Consider the following 14137-nt stretch of genomic DNA (forward strand, 5'->3'; position numbering starts at 1 on the left):
ATGATTGACCGTTCGGGACTTGGGGAAATAAGACGGGCCTTTTTTCTCGAATGGGAGAGCTCGAAGGGCGAGAGGCAAACGTTTAAAAAAAAAGAAAAAAATGTATTTAAATTTGTTTAAAAGACTCGGAGCTGAAAGATATCCACTCCTTCCTTCCTTCCTTCCTTCCTTCCTTCCTTCCTTCCTTCCTTCCTCTCCCTCCCTATCTCTCGGCCATCTCGGCCATCTCCATCTGTCGGGCCGTTTGAACGTGCCGGCCTCCACCGCAAGCTCCTCCCTCCTCCCTCTGGCCTCTTTTCCCCTCGGTTTCCTCGGCGGCCTCTCAGCCTCTCCACCCCGGGGGCGAAAGGCGATCCCCCGTGCCGGTGTAAGTGACTGGTAGTAGTAGTATTAGTCTGCTTCTCCGTTTGTCTGTTTGATCCCGACACTAATGACTCCACTGGGAGGGAGCGGCGATAATGGGAAATCGATAGGGAGGACGGCGCTCCAGAGCGGCCTCGCTTAGATTTGGCTCTTTCACGCCTGACAGCAAAGTGCCTCGGAATAAAGCTATAGTAGTTTTGGGGGGAGTGGGGGTCTTCGGTCTGGCCCACCCTTTCAATACATTTTCCACAATCCGCTTCATTTGAATAAAGTTCTTTCCATAGTACAACTTCAATTAAATTTAATCAAAGTCAACAATTACGGGTTTTTAAAAGGGACAATCATTTCAAAAGAAACCCAGTTCATTCAAATGTACCAGGAGAAAAAAAACACTCAACAATGATTGATGACATGCTTTCAAAGCAAATCCAGATTTCATTCAAGGGCGCCCCGTAAGGGGGGTGGCAAGAGTCGGTCGGATTGGATGCTTTTTCTATGACGAGCACACGGAAGAGTCGGATGCTAAACTTGGCTATTCCCAAATGAAACCATTCACGGCTAAAGCGAGCACGTTTGACATTGCCAATGTCCTGAAAAGGAGATTTGTGGCCAAGAAAAAGCGCAAAGATTAAAGATGGCCAGCTCCTAGTCCATAAAACTCCACAAATAAAGCATTACAAAAACTGTACTAGCCTCAAAATGCCACTCCTCCATTCAGGTCAAAGAATAATTCCAATAAGAATAATAATCATACAAATCAACCTCCAACTGCAATGTATCGCATCCCGAGCAGGAATTTGAAAAGATGGACTGAGATGGACACTGATTGCAGTCACGCACCCAGCTTCTGGGGTCATTTTTTTTAGGAAAGAACGTATGCACGCACCCCCGTCCACCAGCGCGCTCTTTTGCCCCGAGCGAGACAGGTGGGGCTGGTGGCGTGAGGCCACCCCCAAACGCTCGCAGCCCGAGGGTCCAGAAGGCCCGGCGAAGCGGGAGGCCCGAGGACGGCTCCCTCTGCCAGGCGCCTGTGCTCTATTGCTGGTGGCAGCTGGTCCTCTCTCTCTCTCTTTCTCTCTCTCTTTCTCTCTCCTGCCCCAGCACCCCGTGGGCAGGCAACAGGAGGGGTGAGGAGGTCAAGAGGCAGGGGAGAGAGGGATAATCGCCTTTTATGAAGCGGAGAAAGCGCAAAAAAGTGAGCCAGGGGGGCGCAAAGCCACTTGACGACGACCGGACATCATAAATTCACCTTCTCTCCATTTGAGCAGTCTTTAATGTCGCATTCGACAAAAAAAACAAGGAAGTCAAATGGGCTAAAAGGCCAAAAAGGGGATGCCCATCAACCCTCGCGTGCAAACATGTGTTCAATCATCATCATTATCATGATGATCGGGCCCGACCAAAATGATGACCTCCTCCTCTTCCTCCTCCCTGGGCTTGAAGTTTTTCTCTCATACGACCATTCATGCGCTTTTCCTTTCCTTTCATTGTGACCAGTGCGGTTAGTCTCATCCTGCGCTGCCTTCTTCTTAACTAGCGTAAAGAGGCAGCCGTGCGTTCAACCATCAGACAGGCCAGGCGTGTTCCGTGTCCCTCGCTCGCGCTGCCCAACAGTATTGTTCCTTCACGTGACATATCAGTGCGTCCTCTGCGGTTAAATAAACATCCTGATGTCTTTAAGGCTGATTTCAGTGCACGCGAAAACTTGACCTTATTTGTTGTTGTGGCGACCGGCACATTATTCTTCCCTTTCTGCCTCGAAAAAAAACTAAAAAATTTTAACTCAAAAAAAGTTCACATGGGAGCGCCAGCCAGTATTTGCCATAAAATACCCGACACCTGCACACAAATAAGCATCAATATTCCAATTTCATTCTTCTGGGAGTCTGGATTTAACGTCACTATGTTATTTGAATGTCTACGGCCGCTGATATTTCAAGAAAAAGAAAAAAATCCTGCATGACAGAATGCCCGCCAACCTTTGCCACACGGCTCCGTAACAAATACGCCGCCTTCCTCGCCATTAATTGCTATTTGCGGGTGATATTTCACTTGAATGCTGCATCCCCAGAGTCTCCAGATAAATAGTGCGAGTTGAAAGAGCAGCAGAAGAAAGATGCTCGCCACGGCGTTCCTGGGCCGGCTGCGGCGTCCCTAATGGGGGATCCATATCTCTCATCCGCTGCAACAATCCCACAGAGCGTGTCAATATGAAACAAGACACCGACGTGCAGCACGTCAAGCACCAGCCGCCGCCGCTCCTCCTCCTCCTACTACGAACCGAGAAGATGCAGGAGAAAAGAATAAAAAATAAATAAAAAACAACGTGTGTAAATGCGACTAAATCAAGTCCCGGCAACAGTAAAACACATTGTGGCTTTATTGCACTCAATGTGATGTGATTTATCCCACGACTTTGCCTGCTGGCTGCCGGGCCCGTAAAGCTTTGTTTACCCTACTTAGGGAAGAGCTAAAGGAAAAAAAAAAAAAAAACATTTAAAAAGGAATCATCAGCCTTGTAAATGTTGTCAGATGGCCCATGCCATGCACTGTCTTTGGGCTTAATACTACCTATATTAAAGAGTTTGAATATTTCATAAGGCCCCTTTTTTTTTTAAGAGCGAGGCAGGGGGAATGGTTATCTGCGGTAAAGTTTCATTAACTGCTTCTTCCCCCGTTTGGCTGCGAGGCAAACTCATCTTTTCTTATTGTAATAAAACAAATCTATCTCTCCCATCTCACTCTCCGCGCTTCTCCTTTACATCATAATAACACACTACATCCCCTTTAAATGCACTATTACTTACCGCTGCCTTTTCATATTCCAACATCACGGGCACTTTAGCGACAATATAAAAGCGTGTCATTCATTATTCACAAGCAGCCGACCCCCCCGCACCCGCACACCCCACCCGAAAAGAATAAGAGATAAAAAAATATATATAAAATAAAGAGTGAGGCGCGCCGGTGAAATGGATAACGTGGAGGAGACAAGCAATAAAAAGGGAGCCCCCGGGTACGGAGGCGCCGCCGCAGCCCGTGAACGCCCCGATTATGCAGATCAAGTGGTAATTTCTCAAACAAATTGCACTCTTTCACTCTTTTGTTGCCCCTTCTTTTGGGGACGTTTGCCGTCAAAGTGTCATCTTTTATTCCGCCTCCGGTGCGCGCGGAGAGATTGACGTCGCTCTTAATTCCAGCGTGCGTTTTTAATATTTGGGTGGCCACCTCTAAGCGATAGTCGATAATCATTTTTTTTTCATTAAAAGAAAAAAAAGGAAGAAGACACTTTGAACACTGAGCGGGTGGATTTTGTCAGGAGCCAGAATCCCAGATTACAACGGATTACATCTCCAAACAGTGGGTGCGCGGTTTAACACCCCTTCGATCAAGCGGTCATGGCTAAGTGTTGCCGTTTATCATTTTTATCACGCATTTCATCCCCATTGCGGCCACTTTCCTGGCGTCGATAGCAAAAAAAAAGTGCTATTTATGTCAACTCTTATGTCATAATCTTCATAAACGCTATCAAAAAGGCCCAGGTGATATTTTTGCAAACATTACTGAGAGAGACACGTCAACCTTGGACTGATTTTGTCTGTCAAAAACCACCACCGAGCGCACGTACATCGGTCATTCCATCCATATATTGGCAAAAAAAAAACACCCCGGGCGGGCCCCGTCCCGCCTCATATTGCTTCTTCCCCCATTGTAGATGCCTCTTTATTTATTGGTGCCTGTTTTGCCAGCAAATGTCCATTTTCAAATCTCTTAGTGAAGAGAAAAACAAAGGGCAGAAATCTTGATAGCTTTCTGGGGATAAAGATCATCAATACCATATTAAAAGAAGGATCAAAATGAAATGAGGCACCCTCCTAACGTGAAAAGCTGATCTCAAAAGACCCTATTTAAAGAGAACGTAAACAAACGACGTGGTGTGTGTTGATGAGGCCTAAAAGGGGGGCAGATCAAGGCCATTAGTGGGCAATTCTTCACAAGAGGCGGCAAATAAACCCACCTTGTCAATAATTGAAGCCGGTGCTTTGTTAGAGGCAAGTAATGTGATGGGTTAAGGAGGCCCCCGGCGAGGGGAGAGCGAAGGAAGGAGGGAGGGCATTAGTCTGTCCCGGAGACAACTTGCTGGGAATGTGATTATTGGGCCAATTTGGGCACTCGTTGCATCGGACGACGGGGCTCGGTTTGGGGTCGCTTTATCTCAAGTAGCCCACGGCGTTGCGTCCGAGGCACCAAGCAGCTCGGCGGGCGTGCCGTCCGGCCCCGGCTTGAAATGAATAAAGTTGGCGCTGTGTCCAGAAATGGGATGGCTTATTGTCGTGTCATTTTTGTGTGTCTGCGCCAAAGCCAATGTTGCACAATACACAATACATTGCTGCATAATTGCTAATTACATGGAAATGAATTGAATATTGTTACTTTTAATGTTAGAATTGGGTTTGTTATGGCAGTTAAGTTGTGCTAAACTGTTCTTTATCATGATAAGAAATGCTCACTGAGATTTTGAATTATTTGCATCATCAAGCATAAACCACTGTCATTTAAAAATTAAAAATGTTTTTTTTTTGGTAAAAAGATGTGTTGTCACTATATGTATATACTACAACTCACTCACAGTATATACAGACTCTAAGACAGAATGTTGACATAAAAATTGAATTGGGATCAAATAAATAAAGTACATTTTTTAAACTCATTACTAGTTTTGTTTGCAAAGTGGCATATCAATATGATTGAAATATTTTCTTTCTATTTGTGGTGAGCTCCATTTTGCCCATTCATTCCGTCATCCTGGTGCAAGCCAATGATAGGTAGGGAAGGAAGAGGAGGCGAATGAAGCTCCCACATCGTTACGTTTGGGGGGAGGAGGAGGATGAGGGGGGAGAAGGAGGAGGAGGAGGAGGAGGAGGATGGAGTACCACAGACGCACCTCAAAGTTTAACAAACGCCAAGCGAAAGAGAGATCGACTCCCTCGGCCTGTTAAAGGCAAGGACTCAGTTTGGAAACATGGAGACTTGTGCCACTTTTGGAGCAATTTGACACACTTGTGAGTCGGCCCGAAAATAATAATAATACAGCTCCACTGTAATAAAACTCGCCGAGATGGAGCAATCCCCGAGTCCTCCTCCTAAAACAAGCCACCACGAGCCCATCAGCTTCGGCATCGACCAGATCCTGGGTGCGGACGCCAGGGCCGGAGCCGGGGACGGGGACGGGGACGGGCCCGAGAGACAGCGACAACGCCATCGCCATGTAAGCGGCGGGGATGCCTACTACACTTTAGCGAGCCCGAGCGGGAGCAGCGCGCCTTCCTACCCGGCTCTGTCCATCTCCCTCTCCGGCATTAGGCCCGCGCTGGAAGCGGCGGCGGCAGCGGCGGCGGCGGTGGGCTCGTACGGGGACAGCGCGACTGCGGCTAGCCGAGGAGGAGTCATTCGGGTTCCGGCTCACAGACCGCTGGCCGTGCCCGGTGCGCAAGCCCCGGTTCAGAGCGCCGTGGCCGGCTTCGGGGGACTTTGTTTCCCCTGGATTGGGAACCGCTTCGCAAAGGAACGAATTTCGGGTAGGCCTATCTCATTCTTCCATTTCTTATTCTTATCATTATTATTATGTTCTATTCTTGAAATACGGGCTCGGTTTTACGATCAATCATAAAAGAGGCCCAAAATTTAAGAAAATAAGAAAGTAATCCCATCTGTGCAAAAGCATTTGCTACGCTTTTAATATTTGTGCAACGTTGTATTGAAATATGAAAGGCCGAAAATATTGCACACACAAACACACGGAAGTTTTGTAAATACCTTTACACGGAGGAATAATAAAAGTAACCCACAAAAAAGGAATAAAAAAGAAGGCGAGTGCTGCATTTGTCCTATATTAAATGCATTTCCAAAGCTTCACTTTTCTTAATCCATATTCATAATATGTCATGCACAAATGAAAAATACAAGGCTGAGCTAAAGTCCCCTTGCATTTTAAGATATTTCAAGTTTAAATACGACAGAATGACTGCAGGAGGTCAATTCTAAAATAACGATCATTTGAATAAAAACATGTCAACATGTGCAAGTTGACGCCAATGCAAACCAAAGCAATAACAATAATGAGAAAAAATGTGTAATTTGGACTCACTGTGTTTCTGTGTCGACATCCAGCAGCTCTGGTTCCCTTCTCGGTGACACGGCGGATAGGACACCCCTATCAGAACCGGACGCCCCCGAAAAGGAAAAAGCCCAGAACGTCCTTCTCCAGGGTTCAGATCTGCGAGCTGGAGAAGCGTTTCCACCGACAAAAGTATCTGGCCAGCGCCGAGAGGGCCGCACTGGCCAAGAGCCTGAAAATGACCGACGCACAAGTCAAAACATGGTTTCAGAACCGCAGAACCAAGTGGAGGTGCGTTCGGGCGATCGGTCTTTTGCATTCCCCCCCTCGCCGTCACATTTGTTTTTTCCCAAAAACGATTTTCCGGTTTCCGGACGAAAGGGCAGTCGGGAGGATAGAAAATAGTCTTATTAACCTTTATTTTCGAAAAGGATATAGCCACTTTTGTTTTGGCATAAACTTGGCACGATTAAAAAAACTGGAAATGATCCATGCATATTGTTTGTGCACTGCAAATTTTGACGTACACTATATCAACACATCATAATATATGAAAATGTCTCATTGCAAAAAAAGGCATTGGGTAAAATACACACGCACGTATATTGAGTGTTATTTTAACAGTGAGATCAAAATAAAGACGTCAATTAAAAAAATAAGAAGGAGAAGAAAAGAGGAATTATTTTAGCATTGATCATTTAATTTTCTGAACCACAGAAGGATGGCAGGGGGTGCTAGAGCTTATTTTATCTGACACCAGGTACACTGAAAGTGCACAATGAGGCTACTATGCATGTTTTTTTTCGTAATGGAGGAGGAATCCTGGGGTAAAGTGTAAACATGCAAACTCTGAGCTGGATTTGAACCCAGGACTCCCACAGTGAAACCAATGCATTAACCACTCATCCACCATGCCACCTGAGAATTTCACTTCACTTTATTTGTAAAATTGTACAATAGCAACGTCTCCATCCAGTGCATCTGCCTGGATGTCGTTGGGTATGGGTGTGCAAGGAGAAAGTCAACAATAAGTTTTGCTGAACGCTGGGCTTTGGGTGCTTGTGCCGTCTGTGTGACGCTTTGCCTCCCTCTTTTGCTCCGGCTACATGCAGGAGGCAGACTGCCGAGGAACGGGAAGCGGAGCGGCAGCAGGCCAATCGGCTCATCCTGCAGCTGCAGCAGTCCGCCCTGCACAAGTCGCTGGGCGAATCCAGCGCCTCCGACCCACTGTGCGCGCACAACTCCTCCCTCTACGCCCTGCAGAACCTGCAACCCTGGGCCGAGGACAGAGAATAGCAAGAGAGAAAGAGACAGACGCGACGCCAATCGATGGAACTCATCTCCGGTTGCCCATAAGATGAAGATGCCCCCTGCTTGGTTTGCTTTTTCTCCATTTTCTTCTGATTTGAAGATGTTGAACTGCAAGGAATTTCAAGACAAACTGGCAGAAGACATTTGAGTGCTGAAAATGGACCCAAGCCAACTTGGGACTTCCACTTTTTTTTCTCCAACTAAAAGACTTTTTTCATCCACCCCAAAAAAAGATGACATCACATGCTGTGCTTGTATTTATCCAGTTTCTTCTCGTTCAAGAGAGAGTCCATGATGGATGGCTTGCATCCAAAGTTGAGCTATTGGAAAGCCATAGCTCGTGAAATACTTTCACTTGTAGACCAATTTATGAAACGTGCACTCACTCCTTTGGACTAAATGAGATTTAAATACATCTTTGATATGTAATATGGCACTTGTGCCTCAACGAGAACATTTCTACGTAACCCGACCATGGACACAATCAACTGTACATACATACATATACTATCTGGTGCAAAAACTGGATCTTAAAAGAGGCCAATAAAAGTGACACACGCATGTTCAATGCTTATTTGTCCTCATGAGGACATCATTATTTTGTTTGCGGGCCGCAAAAAGGATGTCGAGTGTGTCTTTTATCACGTGAATAACAGTATATTGTTGTCAATTTTTTTACCTTATTCAACATTTCATACCATGGCTTGAAAGACAACAAAAATGCAGTATTGTGTCACCAATGAGGTTTATTGATAAATATATTCATTTTAATACAACAACTCAATGCACACAAGTCCATTCAGGCAGCTTTTATGTCCTCCATTTTGAAACAACAGATTGTTGAAAAAGTCCCGACTTTTTAATTCTCCCAGAAGGCCATGGTTTGCTCTTAGTGACATTTTTGGACAAGCTCAAAGGTTCCTCCATATCTCCCTATCTTTAACCTCATTTCTACATGCAACGGGTGGACATACGGAGGGACGGACGCTCTCTCAGGAATCATGTAATTTGCCAAAACCTTCCCCTGTCTTGCTTGGTGCACATACCTGAAATATATCCTCCTCCAGTATTGCTCTGCATTTGTCGGACCAACTGAGATTTACAAAAATGGTTGTCAATCAGACACGTGGGTCACGAGAACGTCCACTTGTGCATCAAGGTTACGTTTTGGACGTTTACATAAAAACACAGCCATATACACACATAACAAACAGAGTGACAGAAACAAACAGCGCGGGTCAAAGTCTACATAGAACCTTTTTTGCAGATCCTGCGACATTTGACGAAAACACACCCCAAATAACTTCTAGTAATGATTTCTCTTCTCATCTGGCTCGGCGAGACCACGTCCAGGATCTCCGACGTCCTTTAGATGACGTTCTCGAAGAGTTGAAGAGACCTCATGATGTTTTGGTCCTGTGCATAAGGAAAAGTGTGCAGAAGCCTTGAGTACATCTGAAAAGTGCTTTAGGTTGATGGCCCGTAGAGGGCAGTGTGGAACGGGTCTATAGACAAGGCTCTGGAGTTTTGAGTTAGATTACCTCTTGACAAGAAAAGAGGAATTCATCAATGGAGACTACACCGTCTCTGTTTTTGTCCATTTTCTGCCAAAAAAGAAAAAAATTCAAAGTGTTGCCTTGTAAAAGTCAAGTGTGTGAAGATACAGTATTATATCACACAGTAGTTTAGAATGGTTAACAGTGAATGTCTATTTGAAATTATCCATTACTATTGAGTTGTTACCTGAAAGAAGGCATCCACGTGATGCTTGTGTGCATCAGTTTTTAAGGCAGGTGAAGTGTACTTGCCCATCATGTCATAAATAGCTCCGACAATGTCCGTCATCTCCTAAGAAAGAAAAACACACAAAAGTTGAAGTGGAAACACCATCAACTATGGATCCAGTCCAAAATCTATTTTCACTAGACTCACGGGGGTGCCGTGTTTTCATTCCAAGCTCTCACCTCTTTGTTGATGTATCCGTCTCTGTTGATGTCGTAGAGGTGAAAAGTCCACTGGAGCTTCTCAGTAATGGAGCCTCTCAGCAGGATGGACAGAGCCCCGGCAAAGTCCTGATTAAGGAAAAAAGGGCCATTGACGTGGTTGAAAAGAAAAGCAGGCTACGGAAGAAAGGTTTGCTTTTTACCTCAAATTTGATGGTGCCCGATTGTGCCGTGTCAAATGCGTTAAACAGGTAATGTGCGTAGGTGCTGGCATCTGAGGAAGACAAAACAGGAGTGTGCTTGTACCACAGATGCAAGTACAATACTAGCAAGACGACAATGATAGACCTCCATGTGGGAAGAATTGGGAGTAGATTTGCTTGAAGGTGTCCTCGTTGACAATTCCACTTGGACATTCCTGGAAAAAGCCAAAAAAACTAATGTTTTTTGTTCTTTATTTTTTTAGGCCTTGTTATTTTGATCACTTTGTGAAAGTACAGTCATACCTCAACTTATGAAGTTAAGACTTTTTTCCTAACTTGAACATTTCATAAGAAGAGGTGTACTTTATATATGTATACATACGTTCTTGAAGCCTCTGTACAGCACTTGGAGTTCCCGTTTACTGAAGTTGGTCTGAGCCTCCAGCTGATGCAGGCCTTCGGGTCGATGACACACCATGCTCATCTCCAGGTCGTCATCAGCCTTGTCTCCTAACATGCCAACCAAAGGAAGGAGGAAGGAGGTCAGTAAGTGATAAGACAAAGGTCACAGGTAGAGCAATGTCGATCCAAAGCATCAAAAACACGAGGACATTAACCACCCAGGGTTGTTTGTGCAAAAGGCACACTTTCTAAACTGTCTATCCATCGACCATGTACAACTCACAATTATAATTTTGTAATTCAATGACTTCTAGGAGAGCCTTGAGTGAAAGCCCCACACAGATATGCCGACGCAGACAGAATCCAAGGTGACGTGTCCTAAACCGAAATACAAAGTCGGGCAACGTGCCAGCCTTCGACTCCATGGCTTCTAAATGATAGTTTGTCCATCTGAAATATAACCAGTTGGCTTCTACTGAATGGAAAGTCACTTCTTCCCGCAGTGCAAAAGAAAGTACAAAATGATTGGTTGTGTGACAACAGCATTTAACAAATTTCTTGACACACTAGTGTACAGCGCCGTGTTTTGAACTGGCAGTCTCGTGAAGGCACTTATCGTATGTTAACGCCACCGAATGTTAGCTTAGAAGCCCTTAAAAAGACATTGCGAAGAGAAACTATTGCCGCACGGACACATTGTAAGTGACCTTATTATCATATTCGTGGAGGTATCATATGAATCTGCCAAATCATAGACAGGTGCACAAACAGCAGCATCTCTATGTGTAGTAATACCAAAGTATAGATGGCTCTGGTTTGAAGAGATACATAAGTTTGATTCAGGGTGGTTGATTTGAACTCACCGTCCACAGAGATGACTCCTAGAAGGTGCAGCATCTTGACCAGCCCACAACATAACAGAATGACAGCGATGGCTTGTAAGCTGTTCTCACCACGCTCTTCTTTTTTCTCCATGTCCTTCAGCTCTCCCCGATAATCTCTTTGCGCTCGACGCGCTGTGACCTTTGACACGGGCAACTACCAAGCCAATATCCACTTCCCGCCTCCTCCAACTTCTTTGCCGACTCCTTCCACGCGTGCCCCGACCGTCCCATGACGCGGCTCCAGAGCTTACGTGGCTGACGTCCTGGGTTCTACCCCGGCAAATTCTTCTCCGTGTGCCCCCCTCCCCTCTCTGTCCTTCGCTCTTTGGGAACAAGGCTGTAACTCCAGATTCAGGCACGAACATAATGTAACGAGAACAAACTCACCTTGTGCTGGGTGAAAAAAAACAACAAGGTGGTACAGTTGTCCCCAATTAGCCACCTATTTATCCCCGTGTAGCAACGGGAGGCTGACTTGAGCACAAAGTGTCTCATTTGCTGCTTTCCAACCAGTCAGCTAAAGGGAATCCATCATATGGAGACAACATGCCCAAATGCGGCGTTGTACCGAGCGCGCTTGCTATGAGCCTTTCATCGAGTAGAGGGCAGCAGAAATCAGATTCCAAACTCATTTCATCTGGCACCCATTGGAGGGATTAAAACGCCAGCTTGGCTGTCTGTGTGCAAAAAAAGGCATCCTATCGCAGCCGCAGAAAAAACAAGCAAGAGGGCTTTTTGTTTTCATTTAAACTCCAAAATTTCATTTATTTGCCAATATACATTACAAAGTAGTCCTCATCCAATCCCTCGAATATCGCGGTTGACGTAGACCAGGATTGGTCACGATAATCGAAAAATCGCAAAGTAGGGTCACCCCTATTATAACTACTTTTTTTTTCTTCAGTGCTGAGAAGACAACAGTGGCTTCTACTTATGAGTTTCAGTGTGGAATTTCAATTTTATCAACTAAACAAAAAAATGTGTTTTAATAATTAATAGCAGAAAAAAATCGCAGAGAAGTGCATCTGCGATAATCGAAGAAGGAATATACAACGTGTAATGCAGTTGACAGTCAGGAGACATCTTTTCTCCTATGCGTTTCCTATGTAGGGTTGCATAAGAATCTGAGAACTCCCATCATGTTCCACAGAATGTAAAACAGGCTCCAATGACGTTTCGAGTTTATAGTACGAAGCGTAGGTTCCCAGCACTAATCCAACGTGCTGCCGGCAACAAGATTCCTGGCCTACTTTTCTCCGTCGTTTCTTCAATCTCATCCCATTAATGCGGTTCTTCACATTTTCCTCTTTTACTGTCCACTTAGTATGACATTTCCACCAGGGGAATTGGCGTCATCTGCCGCATGAGCGTTCAAACGACCACGGCTCCCCCCGGTAGTGGAGTGAGTCAAAAAGAGTGCAATGCAAAGCGAATGCTCCAAACCTGGAAAACTCATGCCGAGAGGCCTTCCTTATCGTGTTTTAATCCCCCATCTAGGCTCTGCAAAATTGTATCCATGCATTTTCCCTCTGATCAGTGGCCTATTTAATCCTGTTATACCTCTATTTCTTCCATCTTGTTATCACCTCATCAGATGTTTCCACAACATGTTTGCACCTGATGACCGACCACGTCATTTTTTTCTCTCTCCAAATAGCAACACTTGTGCGCTTTGCCTTTGTTAACACCTCACAGAAAAGGCGTTTGCATGAAGAGGAGTGAGAATGTTGAAAGAAAAAGCAGCTCAGCCATATGCGCTCACTCCCCGCATGTGCTCATTTGCACTAGAAGACAGAAGGCTCCTCATCAACCAATGAAATGCCACCGAAATGGACTGTGTTTTCTGTCTCAGTCAAAGTTGTAGTTTTGTTTTGGAAATTCCAGAATTTCTCAAGGCCCACCGCACTGGCTCCGGGCAACAGGTCTTGTTGACAATCATCAATATCCCCCCGCTACCCCACATCTCATCAAGAAGCCCCCATCGAGAGCTTTCCGCACGCCCTACCAAAACTGACATCTTTTGTTGCCATAGCGACCGTGCTTCCAAGGTAACTGCAAGACGGGAAAGCGGTGTGTGAGCAGAGTGACAAATACCTCGGACGTGCGCCACCGCCGCCGCACGCGGGACCCGAACAGATACATTTATTTGCCTTTCCTTCAAAAAGCAAACAACCCACAGTCACCACCAACCCTCCTTCCCCCGTAGCTAATGGCCACACACACTGTAATGGTCAAACTTTTGGCATCCAAAAAAATAATCTATCATTCATTTTGCCTCTTACATCTTAACCCTCAATCACCATGTCCATAGTCATTGATAAAAAGGATTTACCTAGTGTTTGTTCAAAATTAAAATGTACATTTTTAGAAGTTTGTTACCCTTTTTTAGCTAGTACTCATGTGTCAGGCAGGCTATGCATGAATGTGAATGCGTGAGTGTGTGTATAGTGAGTACATGTCTAAAGTTGCAGGTCATGTTTAAAAGTAGCAAATGTCATAAGTTTTCTTTTGCCAGTGTCCAATGCAAATGTGTGTGTGTGTGTGTGTGCATTGTCTTACCCCTGGATGGCCTCCTGGTCCTGGTCTGCATGGTCAACGTGCCCACCACCGCACCCATGCTGGCGAGCGACGTGGTCGTGGAAACAAGCGCGTGAGTCACTCAGTCAGTCAAGCCAGAGTCTGATGTTCTTGGTCACGTGTTTGCACAACGCAGATGTACAAAACACAGACTGGCAGTGGCATCCTATCCTCTCCTCTCCTATCTTTCCCCGTTTTCCACTGTGTCCCGTTGACTGCTCTCGGCATGCACAAGCCCGGTTTCAAACACCCCTCCTTCTCAACGCGCTTGTTTACTCCATCTCCATTTCTTACTCAGCCCCCACTCTGTCTCTCTCTCTCTCTCTCTCTCTTTCC

The 14137-nt window shown here is 45.4% G+C and overlaps 3 protein-coding genes across 4 annotated transcripts in view; 1 reads left to right on the top strand and 2 right to left on the bottom strand.

Annotated features, from left to right (window-relative positions):
* dock2 (dedicator of cytokinesis 2) overlaps nt 1-6799 on the bottom strand; it is a 31754-nt gene extending 24955 nt beyond the window's left edge. Inside the window, exon 1 of the mRNA XM_077733525.1 lies at nt 6512-6799. The gene's annotated coding sequence lies outside the window, so the exon portion shown is untranslated. The remainder of the gene's footprint in view (nt 1-6511) is intronic.
* tlx3a (T cell leukemia homeobox 3a) lies at nt 5303-8361 on the top strand. Of its 2 annotated transcripts, none has more exons than XM_077733528.1 (3): nt 5303-5942; nt 6535-6772; nt 7594-8361. In XM_077733528.1, the coding sequence occupies exons 1-3, from the start codon at nt 5483-5485 to the stop codon at nt 7775-7777; spliced, it is 882 nt and encodes a 293-aa protein (XP_077589654.1). In that variant the 5' UTR covers nt 5303-5482; the 3' UTR covers nt 7778-8361. The 2 variants fall into 2 exon arrangements, with proteins under 2 accessions (XP_077589654.1, XP_077589655.1); XM_077733529.1 differs by having other exon boundaries at nt 6538-6772.
* Nucleotides 8362-8520: 159 nt separating this feature from the next.
* Nucleotides 8521-11640, bottom strand: kcnip1a (Kv channel interacting protein 1 a). Its single transcript, XM_077733530.1, has 8 exons — nt 11204-11640; nt 10321-10448; nt 10084-10153; nt 9939-10009; nt 9757-9864; nt 9536-9640; nt 9334-9396; nt 8521-9208 (listed from the first exon to the last, which is right to left on the bottom strand). Exons 1-8 carry the CDS (start codon nt 11313-11315, stop codon nt 9161-9163), a joined length of 705 nt encoding a protein of 234 aa, XP_077589656.1. The 5' UTR covers nt 11316-11640; the 3' UTR covers nt 8521-9160.
* Nucleotides 11641-14137: the final 2497 nt, after the last annotated feature.

Source organism: Stigmatopora nigra, chromosome 14 (assembly GCF_051989575.1).
Source record: "Stigmatopora nigra isolate UIUO_SnigA chromosome 14, RoL_Snig_1.1, whole genome shotgun sequence".
Taxonomy (NCBI): Eukaryota; Metazoa; Chordata; class Actinopteri; order Syngnathiformes; family Syngnathidae; genus Stigmatopora; species Stigmatopora nigra.

Excerpts from the sequence above, each read along its gene's own strand:
- tlx3a (XM_077733528.1), top strand. The coding sequence starts at position 5,483 with ATGGAGCAATCCCCGAGTCCTCCTCCTAAAACAAGCCACCACGAGCCC. Across the intron at positions 5,943-6,534 it reads CGCAAAGGAACGAATTTCGG|CAGCTCTGGTTCCCTTCTCG; the intron begins GTAGGCCTATCT and ends GTCGACATCCAG. Across the intron at positions 6,773-7,593 it reads AACCGCAGAACCAAGTGGAG|GAGGCAGACTGCCGAGGAAC; the intron begins GTGCGTTCGGGC and ends GGCTACATGCAG.
- kcnip1a (XM_077733530.1), bottom strand. The coding sequence starts at position 11,315 with ATGGAGAAAAAAGAAGAGCGTGGTGAGAACAGCTTACAAGCCATCGCT. Across the intron at positions 10,010-10,083 it reads CCAATTCTTCCCACATGGAG|ATGCCAGCACCTACGCACAT; the intron begins GTCTATCATTGT and ends TGTCTTCCTCAG. Across the intron at positions 9,865-9,938 it reads CGGGCACCATCAAATTTGAG|GACTTTGCCGGGGCTCTGTC; the intron begins GTAAAAAGCAAA and ends TTCCTTAATCAG.